General features: G+C 38.0%; 1 protein-coding gene across 2 annotated transcripts in view; it reads right to left on the reverse strand.

The window, feature by feature from the left end:
- The window catches only part of TRPC6 (transient receptor potential cation channel subfamily C member 6), a 116,532-nt gene that overhangs the window by 40,653 nt on the left and 61,034 nt on the right, over positions 1-14,845 (reverse strand). For both annotated transcript variants that reach the window (XM_060304470.1, XM_030883701.2), the window contains exon 2: positions 8,206-8,980. In XM_060304470.1, coding sequence (XP_060160453.1) covers positions 8,206-8,980 — 775 coding nt within the window. The remainder of the gene's footprint in view (positions 1-8,205; positions 8,981-14,845) is intronic.

Here is a 14,845-nt window from a genome sequence, read left to right on the forward strand (position 1 = left end):
TTCCTAGGGTTACTGTGAAGATTATATGAGATAACAAATGCCACTTCCAGGCCCAGGGTTGGGATGAATCAATGGCAATTGTTATTGTTGCTGTTTTCATCATTTCATAAACTATATCCAAGTAGTCTCAGTACCTAGGCACAAAATTGTGCTAAAAAATAATAAAGCCATTATGGGATTCCTGGGGGTAAAAGATATTTCCACATACTGAGGTATGGGTAAGTCATTCTAGCTTATACATGAGTTAACTTGAATTTTATGCCAGCTAAAATTGCCTGTTTGTGGCCTGTCAAACATACATTTTACACCTGCTTTAATTATTAAGTAAAGGGCACATTGACCAGAAGTAAAGAATATCCATGTTAAAAGTAACGATTAAATGCCTCTCTTCCTGGGAGGCCAATGCTGGTTCTCCTTCGATGATAAGACTCCCTTTCCAGGTGCCAAGGCCATACTGACTTGCTGTGTACATGCTAATCTGTTTTTTTTTTTTTTTTCAAACCTTGAAGGAACATATCCCTGACTTGTTTAATGTTCTTTGTTCTGACAACATATAAAACTGTGCTGAAAACCATGCTTTTTCAGATCAGTTCCTCAGAGTTATCTGAGAGGCTGTCTTCCAGGCTATAGTCCTCAAATAAAACTCTTTTCTATTCCTATTGTAGATTGTTTACAGATTATTTTCATCAACATTGGGTATCATTTGAATGTACTGAAAATAAAATGATTATTCATTCATTCATTCTTTCAACAAATATTCTACAAATGTTCAGCAAGCAATCAGCAACTAGTGCTGTGATAGATACAGCAGTCTTACTAAGATGGGAGTTTGGTAAAATGAGATTATGTTCCTAAAGAGTAAAGAAAGTACAGAGTATCATTATCTATCTAGTGATCGAGTTAACCAGTCCTGCTTCTTGGGACCATAAGTAACTCTAAGGCTTTTCAGAATAATTGTCACTCAATGGCACATTGATCATTGAACCCTGTCACAGCTGATGTGAGGATGATTAACAAGCATTTTTATAGCACCTAATATGTGGGGTTGTGAGGGACATAAAAGGTAATCAGACACTACTCTAAAGAAAAAGTAAAAAGAGATGAGATACATTTTCAAACAAGAATTGAAGACAGACATTTTCCTAGGTTTGTCAGACGCTACTGACTTTTATTTAGATTGTTGCCACAGCAGTGGATACTTATTTAACTTAATAGAGTGTTTGATAAACAGGTTTTATCCTTTCCTTCGCATAGAAATTCTCAGGTCCCATTGAAGCCAGGAAGATTGAAGAGCAGCAATGAAGGTAAACAGGTGCTTCAGGGGCTAAGGTCTCTGTTACTGTTACTGTTGCACATAACTTCCATCCCTAACTGTTGACTTGCCTTAGATCTAAAATTTTGCCAGAATGGATTTTTCCTGCCCATCTATTTAAACTGATCGGAAATTCAAAGACAAGAACAAACAGACACATATACTTAACTGCATTTGTTCATGTATCTGTCTCTCTTGAATAGAATCAAATATCCTTCAGAACAAAGACTGTATCTTACTCACCTTTGAGTTTCCAGCACAGTGGGCGGCACACAGCAGGTAATCAAAACTTTTGTTGTGTCATATAAAGAAAGGAGCATGACTGGGTATAAAACATACCTGTGTTTGAATTTTTGCTCTGCTACTTAACAACTATGATCTTGAAAGGCTACTTTATTTTCTGGCCTTTTGATAATTTCTCCTAATTATGGAGAACTTAAACGCTGCTATATCATAAAGTTAGAGTGTAAATCACTTAGAATGATTCATGAAGCTCAACAATGGTCCATTTCCTCCTTCCCCTTTGGTCTGGATCCCTGCCCTGTGCTTCTGTAGGCTATTTAGCATGCAAGTGACACCTTTGTCACCCTGCTAAGGTCTGATAACAGTCACACTGACTTTCTGCTAACAAAAACTGCTTTTCAACTCAGTCAGTTTCTTAGAGGGTATTTCTTTTTCAAAAATGCCAGGAATTTTTGAACATTTTGAACGCCAGAACATAGCAACAGTTTAAAAATGGACACAGCAGAGTGTCTTCCCTTTCCTCAAAGTCAGTGGCAGAGGCATCTGGAGGGCCATGTGCCTGTTTAGATACACACCCCGCAGGAAGACATGAAGGATCTGGAAAAGCTTCAGAAAAGCTGCTTATCTAGAATGACAGGGAAGAGGGCAAACTCTGATGTATAGAGGGGGTAATTTTAGGGTAATTAAAGGAAATCCTTTTTATTACCACAAACAACCTAAAATATAAATATATTCAAAAAAGGGTTTAGAGACATAAGTCATAGGTACATATTGATATACTAAAAGGAAGTTCTGAATTTGGGAGAATGAATTTGCTGAAAAAGCACCCCTGGTACTGATCTCCTTGTCTTTATGATAATTCTTAGTCTTGAGTCAAGGAGAAAAACCAGGAGTTATGCTCTGCTTCACCAGGATCAAAAACAGTCAAAATTCTGTGTGTGTTTTTTTAATCGATTTGGTGTTTGTTGCCAAAATTAGGTTTAGCCCAAGTTTTAAGTTTAAGGTGGCTGAGGTCTCTTGCTACCAAAGCAAAAACTTATTTATAAAAATTCAATATAGGACTCCCCTGGTGGCACAAGGGTTGAGAATCCGCCTGCCAATGCAGGGGACATGGGTTCAAGCCCTGTCTCGGGAAGATCCCACATGCCGCGGAGCAACTAAGTCCGTGCGCCACAACCACTTGCCTGCACTCTAGAGCCCGTGAGCCACAACTACTGAACCCACGAGCCACAACTACTGAAGCCCGCACGCCTAGAGCCCGTGCTCTACAAAAGAAGCCACTGCAATGAGAAGCCCGCGCACCACAACAAAGAGTAGCCCCTGCTCGCTGCAACTAGAGGAAGCCCGTGCACAGCAATGAAGACCCAACACAGCCAAAAATAAATAAACAAATAAATTTATTTAAAAAAAAATTCAGTATAAAAATTAAACTTGAATGGGTGAAAACTTTTAAATCTGGTTTCTCCCCCATTCACTTTGAAGACCTGAAATCCCTCAGACCTATGGGTTTTCTTCTTATTCCTGTGGTTCCATCTAATTGTTAGATTTCTCTGCTGTGGTCTGGTTGTCACCCCCACACGGAGCCAGCTCCAGACCTGATGATACGGGTAATGAGTGCAATTTGTTCGGTTTAGAAGATTCAAGGTGCAAGACTACAATTGCCTGAGGAATTCAGTAGCAACTACTCTGGCCTCTTTTGTTAAAGGACTATGGGTTAATTATGGAAAAGGAGAATTTAGGAGGAGCTTAGAGAAGCTATATATAGGAGTTTACAAAATCTTTGTGAAAGTTCTCATTCTCTAGCTCTCATAAAATAGATTAGTTGCCTTCAAACAGAGATATGTTTTTTTTGTTTGTTTGTTTTTTTGCGGTACACAGGCCCCTCACTGTTGTGGCCTCTCCTGTTGCGGAGCACAGGCTCCGGACGCACAGGCTCAGTGGCCATGGCTTACGGGCCCAGCCGCTCCGCGGCATGTGGGATCTTCCCGGACCGGGGCACGAACCCGTGTCGCCTGCATTGGCAGGCGGACTCTCAACCACTGTGCCACCAGGGAAGCCCCAAACAGAGATATGTGAAGACTTTCCAAGCGGCCAGAGAACACTGATAGTTTTAAGGGAATACATTTCCAGATCTTCAACTTTCCTAAAACTGATTTCCTTGAAAATAGATCTTTCACCTCTTTACAAAATAATTCCCCACTCTCACTCACCCATGTAGCAAACAATGGAGAATTCTCCTTTAATAGTTAACCCAGGTACCATAGACCTGAGGGGCTTCCTGTATTTTCCTGCCCTAATACACATTCCTGTTGAAGATGAAGTTTAATGATAGAAATACAACATGCTGGTTCATGTTGGGATGTTCTAAATTTAGATGTATGGTGCAGTGTAGTGATAGGAACAATGATAATTTTTGCTTAATGTACTTTGCCTCTTCATTCTTCAACAACTGTCAAAGAATGCATCCTTCTTGAATAAGAGGATGGCAAAGAAGGTATCAGTAGGAAATACTGAATACAAAAATCACTTCATGTACTTAAATGTGATTCTTTTAAATTATTAATACTCAGCTTTTGGATGTATTATTAGCTTAAAGGAAAGACATCTCAAATGGGCAAAGCAGCAAACGTTGGGAGGATGATTCCTTTTAATGTGATTTGGAATGGTTTCCAGGACTCAAAATTTTCATAGGATATTGGCTAAAACACATGGATAAAACTTTTATGTGATTTTTTTCAGATTCATTGTGGATAATTCAGTAAGGCAGTTATCAAATCACATCAAGAAATAGTTATTCCAACTACAGTCAGCTCTTTTAATTTTATTACATAAAATAATTTATATTTAATTTTATTAATTTATATATCCTATTAACAAAAACTAAAATAATATGATAGCTGACAAATCAAGTTATTTTAGCAGGCTATAACTTTTTCTTTCACTAAATATATAACAAAAGTATGGACATGATTAATCCCATTAAAAATTCATTTCCAATAAGAACTGTGTCATATATTTAAAATTTACTTTTCAAAATTTGTACATATTTGTTATTTTGAAAAATTATGTTCAACTTATGTAGTTTTGATCAAATATACTGCTAATATGCGTTATATAATATATATCATATATATATAATATATATGTAATTGGGTGATCTATAAAGGACTTTACACAATAAAAAGCTATTACATCAGGAATCATATTTGTGGAGGAAATTGGACTGGAAATACAAGCTCAAGGAGAAAAGGAAAGATGTAGCTATTCTGAATGTTAAAAAGGAGGTTGTTTACTTATTTTTAAAATAGGTGATGTTATACATAAAATCACAGCACTTAAAGGCCCCTAGATACATCTGAAGGAGCACTAAGAGTTCTATTTTTAAATGTCAATATTTACACTATGTAGAAATTATATCTTTTAAAAATATTTAAACTTAAAAATAAAAATATTTAGATGCCAATTTTAAAATGTGCACATGAGCACAGAATTTTTCAAATGTCTTTCAGGTGAAAAAGAAGCAAAAGAATTTGAAGACCATGAGCAGAAAGGATTGCCTGTGGCCAGTACAATCTTTCAGGTCCCTGTGAGGCATCCCAGGCCTCAGGTGGTCCAGACTCTGCAATCTTTGTTCCCTGAGACTCTAAGGGACTTGACTACTAAAAATACAAATAGAAGCATATGTGCTGGCGTGTTTGCAGTATCAGTGTTTATTTCTTGGTGGCAAAATAGAAATGATTTTTAAACTTTTCTTCATTTTTATATTATTATTTTCTAACATGACCATATACTCTGAACAAAGCAGAGGTTAGGAGCACCCAACCTCTGCGCAGTTGAAAACCTGCATGTAACTCTCCAGTGGACCCTCGGTATCCACAGTTCCACATTCATGGATTCAACCAACCTGGGATTGTGTAGTACTGTAGTCTATATTTAGTGAAAATAATCCACATATAAGTGAACCCGCACTCTTCAAACCCATTTTGTTCAAGGATCAACTGTATCCTTTTAAAGTAAGAAAAGAGAAGTTACTTTTGAAGAGTAGAGCAGCAGACTTAGCCAGAAATCTCACCAGAGACACCAATCTCTTTAGCCCTGTCAGGTCCCATCCTGTTGTAAACTGAGGCTGGGCTGCTGGGAACAGGTTTAGCATCACAACACCATGGATGGTGGTGGATGGAGGATGTGTTTTCCCTGAGTTTACACACAAAGGCAATGGCAGCTCATGCTCGTATGAGGCTGTTCTTGCCTCTGTGGACCCAACTAGGCTGGAGAATGAAATATTTGTTTTAGAGTGTTCTGTCTGGTGAGAAAGAAAACCTTGTGCTTTTTTATTTTGTGTTTGCCAAAGACTTTTTTAAAAAAGTCAAGAACTGGCCTTTCTCCTTGTGTAATACAAGAACTTTTGGAGTCAAATTTCTAATTAGAAAAACTGCTGATTGTCGAGCTCTAGGATATACTTTTAAAAACATTTTTCTGAACTGCTATCCTCTTTTAACAGTAAACTAATGTAATATTTGCGAAGAATTTTTAAAAGATATTAGGGATAAAATACTATTAAAGAGATATGTGTTTTCAGAGAGATTTGTTTTTTCTTTGCCTTCAAACCTTCACAGAGGCAGGGCATTAAGCAGACAGTAAGCCTGAGTAGAGGCTCTAGGTAGCTGCTAAAGAGAGTGGAACTACACAGAGAAAGTATGAATGGAGGGAAAGTGCCTGATCCATGTACCTTGCACCACCTGAGCAGAAACAATGTGTGGTGAACAAATAAAGGAACGTCCAGATCCTTAAATCCTCTTAATCCTAAAGGGGCTCTTACATTATGCAATGCATTTAGGGACAGTGAAAAATTCACATTCTGGTTAGATGTGATTCTTCTCACCTTTGGCCCACCTGCCCGCCCCCTCACTCTACAAGGTCATGCCTTATATTATAGTTCCTACACACAGGTCTTTCCTCTCCTATTAGATTACAAACTAATTGAGGGCAGGATTACTGACTGAATTGTCTTTGTGTTCGTGCTACATCTCCATCCTCCCTTCTCAACTCTCCCCAGTACAATATTTGGTACAAACATGGGCTCAAAAGATGTAAGCAAGTGAATGAATGAATTAAGAATGTAATATTCTTCTGTGGTCTAGAGAAGTGTGTAAACAAAGATACAATTGCAGAAACAGAGATGTTGAAACCTAAGCAGTGAAATTTCAAAAAAATTAAATACAAATTTTAAAATAATATTAATCAGATTTTGAAGAAACTTCTCTAATTGAAGATTGCATAGCTCTCTGACTCACTGAGTCATGGGATTAAAGTGAGAAGTAGGAAAGACTGAGACAGGATTGTAAGCGATCATTTGCTTGTCCTGTACCCTCAGCTGCCAGGTAGCTAAAGGAAAAGCAGCATCCTCCACCCTGGGGGCCATTGAAAGGTTCCAGTCACCATTTACCTCCCCCTCCCTCCCTGGATGGATAGGACCCAAGGATAGATGGACACATGACATACCATGCTGGGTTTAACAGTGTTCCTTCAATGACAGAGGCACCAAGAAACTGCACAGGAGAGACCCCCAAAGTGTGGAATGTAGAGACATGCTTTCTCATAGCATAGAGAACAGAGAAAATAAAACCAATATTTATCTTTGTGTAATACTGTATTTGATGAATCAGGCCTGATTCCAAGCAGTGTATAGCTGAGTAATGGAGAAAACCTCACCCTAAATAACAGTAATGTACAGCAGAACGTGATGAACACTGTAAGACAGGTCAGATAACCTGTGGAGGGAATTTAAAGGTGTATGTGTGTAGGTGTGTGACCTTAGACTAGGAATCTGAACTTTCACCCTTTCCAGATGTAGCACAAACCATGGGGAAAATGGCAGCATCTGATACGGTATCTCTCCACTTACCTTTTATTCAGAGACTGCTCAAACTTCCCTCGAAGCGACTACTTCTTCCATATCTACAAGCTTTTGTTTTGGATGTTACTTTGGCCTAAAATATCTTCTCCCTCATTCTCTGCCTTCCAAAATGCTGCTCATTCTGCCATATACAGCTGAAACACCATTTTACATGTAACTTCCCCGACACCTAATGTGAATTAAATACTGCTTTCTCTGAACCGCTACAGCACACAGCTTATAGCCCTACCTAGTAGTTTCATTTCTCTTTATACCATATTTATGCATGCATGCATCTGTCTCTCAAGTCAAACTACAACTTCCTTTATCATATTCATCTTTCTGACCTCAACAGCAGCTATCACCATGCTCTGAATATAGAAACAGTGTTTTACAGGAGACAGAATCTGGGTTTTAGAGATCAGCATCCATGGATTCTGATCCCAGCTCTGTCATTTTACCAGTTGTGGATCTTGGGCCTTACTTAACCTTTCTATGCCTCCATTTCTGCATCTGAAAAGGAACTAAGATCTTCTCAAGGTTGTGATAAGAATTAGACATAATAAATGCAAAATGTCTAGTGTATAGTAGATCATCTCCAAATGGCAGTGATCACAACTTTTACTCTATATAGTAATGATCTTGTTGGCAAAAAAAACATGTAAAATTGCCTACTGTCTACGATACCTAACAGGGTGTGAGTACCTAGTGGAAGCTTGTAAATATACCTTGACTTCGACTCTTAAAGACCTACCTTGAACTCTTTCTCAATGTTGGCCAGCACTGCCAGCTCATTGCTAAGCTCTAAAGCTGTCATGACTGGATCTTCACTAGACAATGACAGGTAAGCTGGGCTTGCCAGGCCTTTGTAGGCATTAATTCTAGATCTGGAATGGCTGAAGGAGTCATGCTTCTGTTTCTGGTTGCATTCGCTGCACTTGCAGAAATAGTCATGAGGCCGTTCAATCCGAGCACCCTTCCGCAAGAGGGTGTGCACAATTTCATATTCCTGGCAGTGGGCGGCCAGAACGATTGGAGTCACATCATGGGAGAACCGTGTTCCGTCTTCATCATAGGCATAAAAATCATCTTGCTGGAGTTCAGACTGACTGGGGCTGGTTGCTAACCGCTTGCCTTCAGCAAAAGCTGGATGACTGAGAATGGCTTCCACAATCCGAACATAACCTTTACTAATAGCTAAAAGTAAGGCATCCCCAACACGAGACAGATTTTCTTTCTTGAGAAGAAGTTCTGTAATTTCCAGATGTTCATTGGCCACCGCCAGCTGCAGGGCATTCTGGCCCATGTAATCCACACAGTTAACATTGAGTGAGAGGCATTCTTCTAACATCTTCCTTACCACTGGGATGTTGCCATATTCAGCTGCATCTAAAAAGCGTTCCTCCTCAATAGACAGGTTTGTTGAGTGATCATTAAACATGTATGCTGGTCCTCGGTTAGCTAACCTTCTCCCCTTCTCACGGAGAACTGTCTGCCGCCGGTGGGTCAGTCTATTGTCGGTGCCCCGGCTGTAATAAAATAGAAAGATTGTGAACAAATCATATTAAGAGCATCTTAGTGTGTAAAATGACCTACCATTCATCTAATGCAATCCTCAAGTATATTAGATGTTGTCTCATCATCTCTAGACCAGCTATAATACAAATGAAGATGCATTTATTTGTTAATGGATTCCAAGAAGTCCTCTTTTTAGAAAGCCAAGCACTTTGCAGATTTTGACATTTTAATTTGGGGTGGAGATTCTGGCAATTCCCATAGTCTCTCTGTGCCATGCACACAGAGATTAATGTGTGTTTTTCAATCGCAGATATTATAGATATAAGAAAGACCCAAAATGTCACCGTTATGACATAGAGTGTAAAAATATAAAAAATAAGTAGGAAAATAGCAAATCCATTCAAGTCAACATATATTTATTGAGTCCCTCCTATGCCAGGGCCAGGCATTATATAAGGTCTGGAAAAAAGCAATGGTAAAAAAAAAAAAAAAAAAAAGAAACCTTTCTGTCCTTAAAAATCTTGTAGTTCAAAGGGAGAAATGGGCAATTAGCACATTACCTTGTTATCAGCTGTTTAATTGTCATGATAAACTTATAGCAGGGGCATCTAACCTACCTTCTGGGAGAAAGTGACATGCTGAAAATGGAAGGATAGCAGGAGTCAGGTGACAGTGTGTTTGGGGAGAGTGTGATGAGGTCAGGTATAGGTAGAGAGCTTTCTCCAGCAGAGGGATCAACTGCCACAGCGTAGGTTTCATTAACAAGGACAATTAATGGATTGGACTCTGGTAGGCATTGTTCTAAAAATCACTGGTAACTTGAGAAAGTTGTGATCCAGGTGGTAAGTGGGAAGGAATGAGTCTGTGATGGAGACCGTGGTCAAAGAGGAGGCCAGCCTTCAATGTCAGCTTTCGTTCTGTGATAAGAAACAGTGATTCCTCCTCTGATCGAAATGCTACAATGAGGATTTTTTTCCCTAGTGATTCATAACTTTATGTCTTAAGGTGTTTTTGAGTTTGAAGGGCTGAAGCTTTGTCACTATCACTAACTGGAAACCCAAAAAGGACAAGTTCCTGCAGAATACAGAAGAGCCAGGTTAAAGGGGAGCCTGAAAAGAAGAAGAAAGGTGTGATTGATGATTAACGTCATAGATGCTTCTTCTCTTTATAAATGTTCTAAAAGCCATCCCTCTTCAAAGACTGTCACAAACTTCCCCATATAAAGAGAATTTAAATAGATCCAAAGACCCCATAAGCCATCTTCCCCTCCGATGTGGCCAGGCTAAGAGAAACTAATTTTCTTTCCATACTAACCCTTATCCATCTTTATACCAAAGCTCCAGGCAATGTTGACAATGGCAGTGTGATGCCCAAAGAAGTTAGCAAAATGTCAGCAACTCAGAAATAGATTGTGGCTCTCCAAGGAGCTTCAAGAGTCTGCTGCCATATTCACAAAACTTTTTCATAGACTTTCGTTCAGCAGTGAACCCTTTAGCCAGCCATGGCCTCTTCAAAACTAACCAGGCTGATGTTTTACTGACAACTACGTAAATTTTTTAAAAATGACATTAAGGGCCATAGCCAAACATATGCTATAATACGAGTAATTTTTAAGATAGATCTTTAGATAATGTGTCCATAGCTTTTATTAAGTAATAAGAGAATGATTTATATATCTATTTTGCTTCCTATAGCTATTGTTTTGTTTCCGATTCCATTTTAAATTGTACCCAAGTTATGCATGTGCGTGTTTACAGACTCTAAAAGCTTGTTACAAAAAACAGCAGTCCCTTATTCTTCACCTTCTCCATATCCTGATCCCCAGAGGAAATACATTTCAACTATTTTAGCTGGTTATTTTATAATTTAAATCCTTACATCCATATAACTTCATAACATTGCTATTTCTTGCTTTTTCAGATTTGGTATTATCTACAGACTTCCCATTATGAAAGTTGAGTATTTAGCTCACTTTCACAATCTCCCACCTTACCTTCACATCCTTCTCTCTCTCTCTCTCATACACACACACACACACACACACACACACACACACACATGCTTCATGGTCCCTTATCATTCCAGTATAGTTATATCATAACTTTTGTTAGGTAGCTATTTACATTATGACAATGCAGGTGCTAGCTATAGCTATGACAAGTAGTATATACTATACTGTGGTGTCTTTTCTGGTACAGCTTCCCTGTGTCCTGCAACCCAGTCTTTAAAAATCATCTTTCTGTATTCATATGCTTAATGTTCTACGTATTTATGAAATTCAACAAAATTAATCTCCTTCAGTATAAATCTTCTTTTAATACATTCAACATACTATGTGTTTTTTTTCAATTTTAGCTTCTTGAAGAATCTCCCTGTCACCTTCTGATCTGCTCATCTGGACCAGTTGCTATCACCAGTTGGTGAATATTTGTTGTCTTTGAATCTTCCTTTTAGCATCATTCCAAGGATTCTGTTTGCTTTGCTCTTGTGTTGGGTTCCTTACTGGCTGTATCCCAGATCTTCCTCTTTTTTAGTTTACTCCCTGGAGGATGGAGTACATCCTCCAGGAGCTGACTGAGAAAGCAGGCATAGGAAATAAATTTCTTGAAATGTTGCATGTCTAAAAATGACTTTGTCTTACCTCCAAACTTAATTGGTAGCTTGGCTGGGTAGAGAATTCTAGGATGACAATAATTTTGAAAGTCTGGTTCTGTTAGATTCTAGTTTTTGTTAGTTGTTATCAAGGAGTATGATTCTAGAAATTCTCTTTCTCTCTGGTGCCCTACAGTTACATGATCTTTATTATTGAAGGGAATCTCTTTTCCTCTATAGTTCTAGGCACTCAGTAAAACTTTTAATGTGGAAAAACATGTCCTTCTTTTCTGAAGAATATTTTTGATTTATTTCTCTGATAGTTTTGATTCTTGCTTACAGTGTTCCTTGTTTCTGGAACTCCTTTGTTTTGGATGTTGGACATTCTGGAATATCCTTTTACTTTTTTATCTTTCCTCTTCTATTTTCCAATGGTTTATCTTTTTGCATTGTACTCTGAAATATTTCTTCAACTTTATCCTCTAATATCTTTTGAAAATTTTTTTCTGCTATTACATTTTTAATTTTTAAGAACATCTTTTATTCTTCAAATGTTTCTGTTTATAAGATCTTTTCTGCTTTCAAAGACACAGTATCTTATCTAATTCTGGGGACATCAGTGATAAAAACTCTAACACAGATCAGAACACTTCAGAGAATTTATTCCTAAGTCACTTTTCTTATGTTTGTTTTTATATTTTATATTTTTATGTTTGTTTAATACTTTATATTAAAGTTATTCCTCAGGGCTTCCCTGGTGGCGCAGTGGTTGAGAGTCCGCCTGCCGATGCAGGGGACACGGGTTCGTGCCCCAGTCTGGGAAGATCCCACCTGCCGTGGAGCGGCTGAGCCCATGAGCCATGGCCTCTGAGCCTGCGCGTCCGGAGCCTGTGCTCTGCAACGGGAGAGGCCACAACGTGAGAGGCCCGTGTATTGCAAAAAAAAAAAAAAAAAAAGTTTTTCCTCAAGTAACTAGTGATCCTTAGGAGATATTCTTTTCCATTTAAAAAAATAAATATTATTTCTAATGTCTTTACAAAGAGAATGCAATTTTCTCCTACAAGAATCAGCCAGCGTCTAATGTTGATTTTGGCAAAAGGTGACTCTTGACATAGAAGCGAGTTTCTAGAAGAGCAGCATTATTTCTGAGTTAACAGGATGGATGAAGTGAAAGAGATAAGAAGTCACCAAGATTTGTTGCATGAGCAACCATCCATCATTTCCTTCTGAAATTCTGAACCTTCTTCCCTTTTTCAGTCACTTTTCTGACTTCTAATAACCTCGTTAGCCTTTCACTTCCTCTCTTGTCTTCTGTATAAATTACTTTCCATACTTTCTGTTGTAGACAAGAGGAAGTTCAAAGATTAGAGGGAGGGGACGTATCTGTTGAACATGGTTAGTGCTTTGAAAATGAAAACCTGTAAAATTAAAGGAGAAAAGAGCTAGGATCAGGGGATTTATAAAAGTGAGATGAAAGTACTGGTAGCACAAGAAAGGTTTTTGTGTAACTAAAAAAAAAGGACACAAGATAATGCCAAATACCAAAAGACGAAGGATCAAGCCTCTTTTTTGTTCTTTTTTTCCCCGTAAGATTGAGAGAAATAATTATACCAGCCTAATTTACAGGATTACTTCTAGGGTCAATTGAAATTATGAATGTGGAAAGCACTTAAATTTGGATTTCATCATTTTTACAGACATAGGAATATGCGTTTATATGAAGAAGAAGGACACTGACTTTATAATTTTTCAGCTGTTATTCAATTAGAAAACCCACGAAAAGCCAAGGACTGTGATGGTAATTGATATAAGTGGTTTTTGTCTTTTTATAGAAAGAAAAATTATGATTAGCAACTTTACTCATATTTCAATTTTTTGTTTTTTGTTTTTTTTTTTTTGGTACGCAGGCCTCTCACTGTTGTGGCCTCTCCAGTTGTGGAGCACAGGTTCCGGACATGCAGGCTCAGTGGCCATGGCTCATGGGCCCAGCCGCTCCGCGGCATGAGGGATCCTCCCGGACTGGGGCACGAACCCGTGTCCCCTGCATCAGCAGGCGGACTCTCAACCACTGCGCCACCAAGGAAGCCCCTCATATCTCAATTTTTAACCTAGTTTCCAAAGTTTTATTTGTTCATATAACACCTCTAAATTTACATTGAGGTAGAATAAGACTGAGTTGTGACATTTTTTAATTCTAAACTTTTAAAATAATGATTTATGATTTTAATGTTATTAATTTGAATAATGGCAAGTTCTATACTGGCAAGGCACTAATCCTAAGGATATATCCTATTTCCTTCTAAACTATTATGCTTTCATACCTATAACTTCCATCCTTTTGAAGAACAGGAAAGACATTTCCAGGGAAAATGTTTTCTTCAGTTGCAAATCTTTTCCTGTCTCTATCACAAATTTTAATCATTTGCAGTTACATAAATTTCAGATATGTTTTTATTAAAAGGCCTGGATCATCATCATCTCTTTAGCACTCTGTCAATGAGAAAGCCAGATAAAGAATGTTTACAGAGGTGTTTAAGATTGTTTTAGGAAGAAAACTCTTAAATGTACAATGAAGGCAGTACTCCTTGCATGGGTAGTGAGATAAAGGGAAAGTGCTTGCACGTTGACAAAATGCATCCATTACTGTCTCCTTATCATTCCCAACTGCAGTCTAAAGAAGCAACAAAAGGCTTCATGTATAGTATTTTGTCATAAGTGGTGCTGCTTAATCCTTGTTGAAACGCAAAAGCAAAATGTGTAAAACAGCTTTTTAAATGACAAACATTTGAAGCCTTTCAAGAAAGATACTAGATGTTGCCAGATTATAGAATGGATTTTATAAGGCTATATTATAGAATTGTACATTAATTGCAAGTGTAACCTAGAAAAATTGTCTACTAGAAAGAGAAACAATAGCCCAAAGCACTATGTCAACAAAAGACACATTTTCGTTCCAGTTAAAGGGCACACTTTTGCAAAGTGGGCTCTTCTATTTAAGAAAAATATTTATTAAGATTGTTTTCTTCATCCTTTTAGTTATATTTAGCATGGCTGAATGTTCAGTAACCTACATATTCATGACTGTATTTTTGTAATTTGCTTTATCACAGTACATAAATACCAGTTCTAGGAAGAATGTATCTAGCCACTGCCCCCATGGTACTCAAATATTGATTAGGTCATGAAAACAAGTTTTTACATACCTCATTTTCCTTATTCTTTTTGCTGGCAGAATAGTGCCTGTTGCCCCAGATAGTGAGAGGTGGAATAATCCATCTCTACTG

Source organism: Globicephala melas, chromosome 8 (genome assembly GCF_963455315.2).
Source record: "Globicephala melas chromosome 8, mGloMel1.2, whole genome shotgun sequence".
Lineage (NCBI taxonomy): Eukaryota > Metazoa > Chordata > Mammalia > Artiodactyla > Delphinidae > Globicephala > Globicephala melas.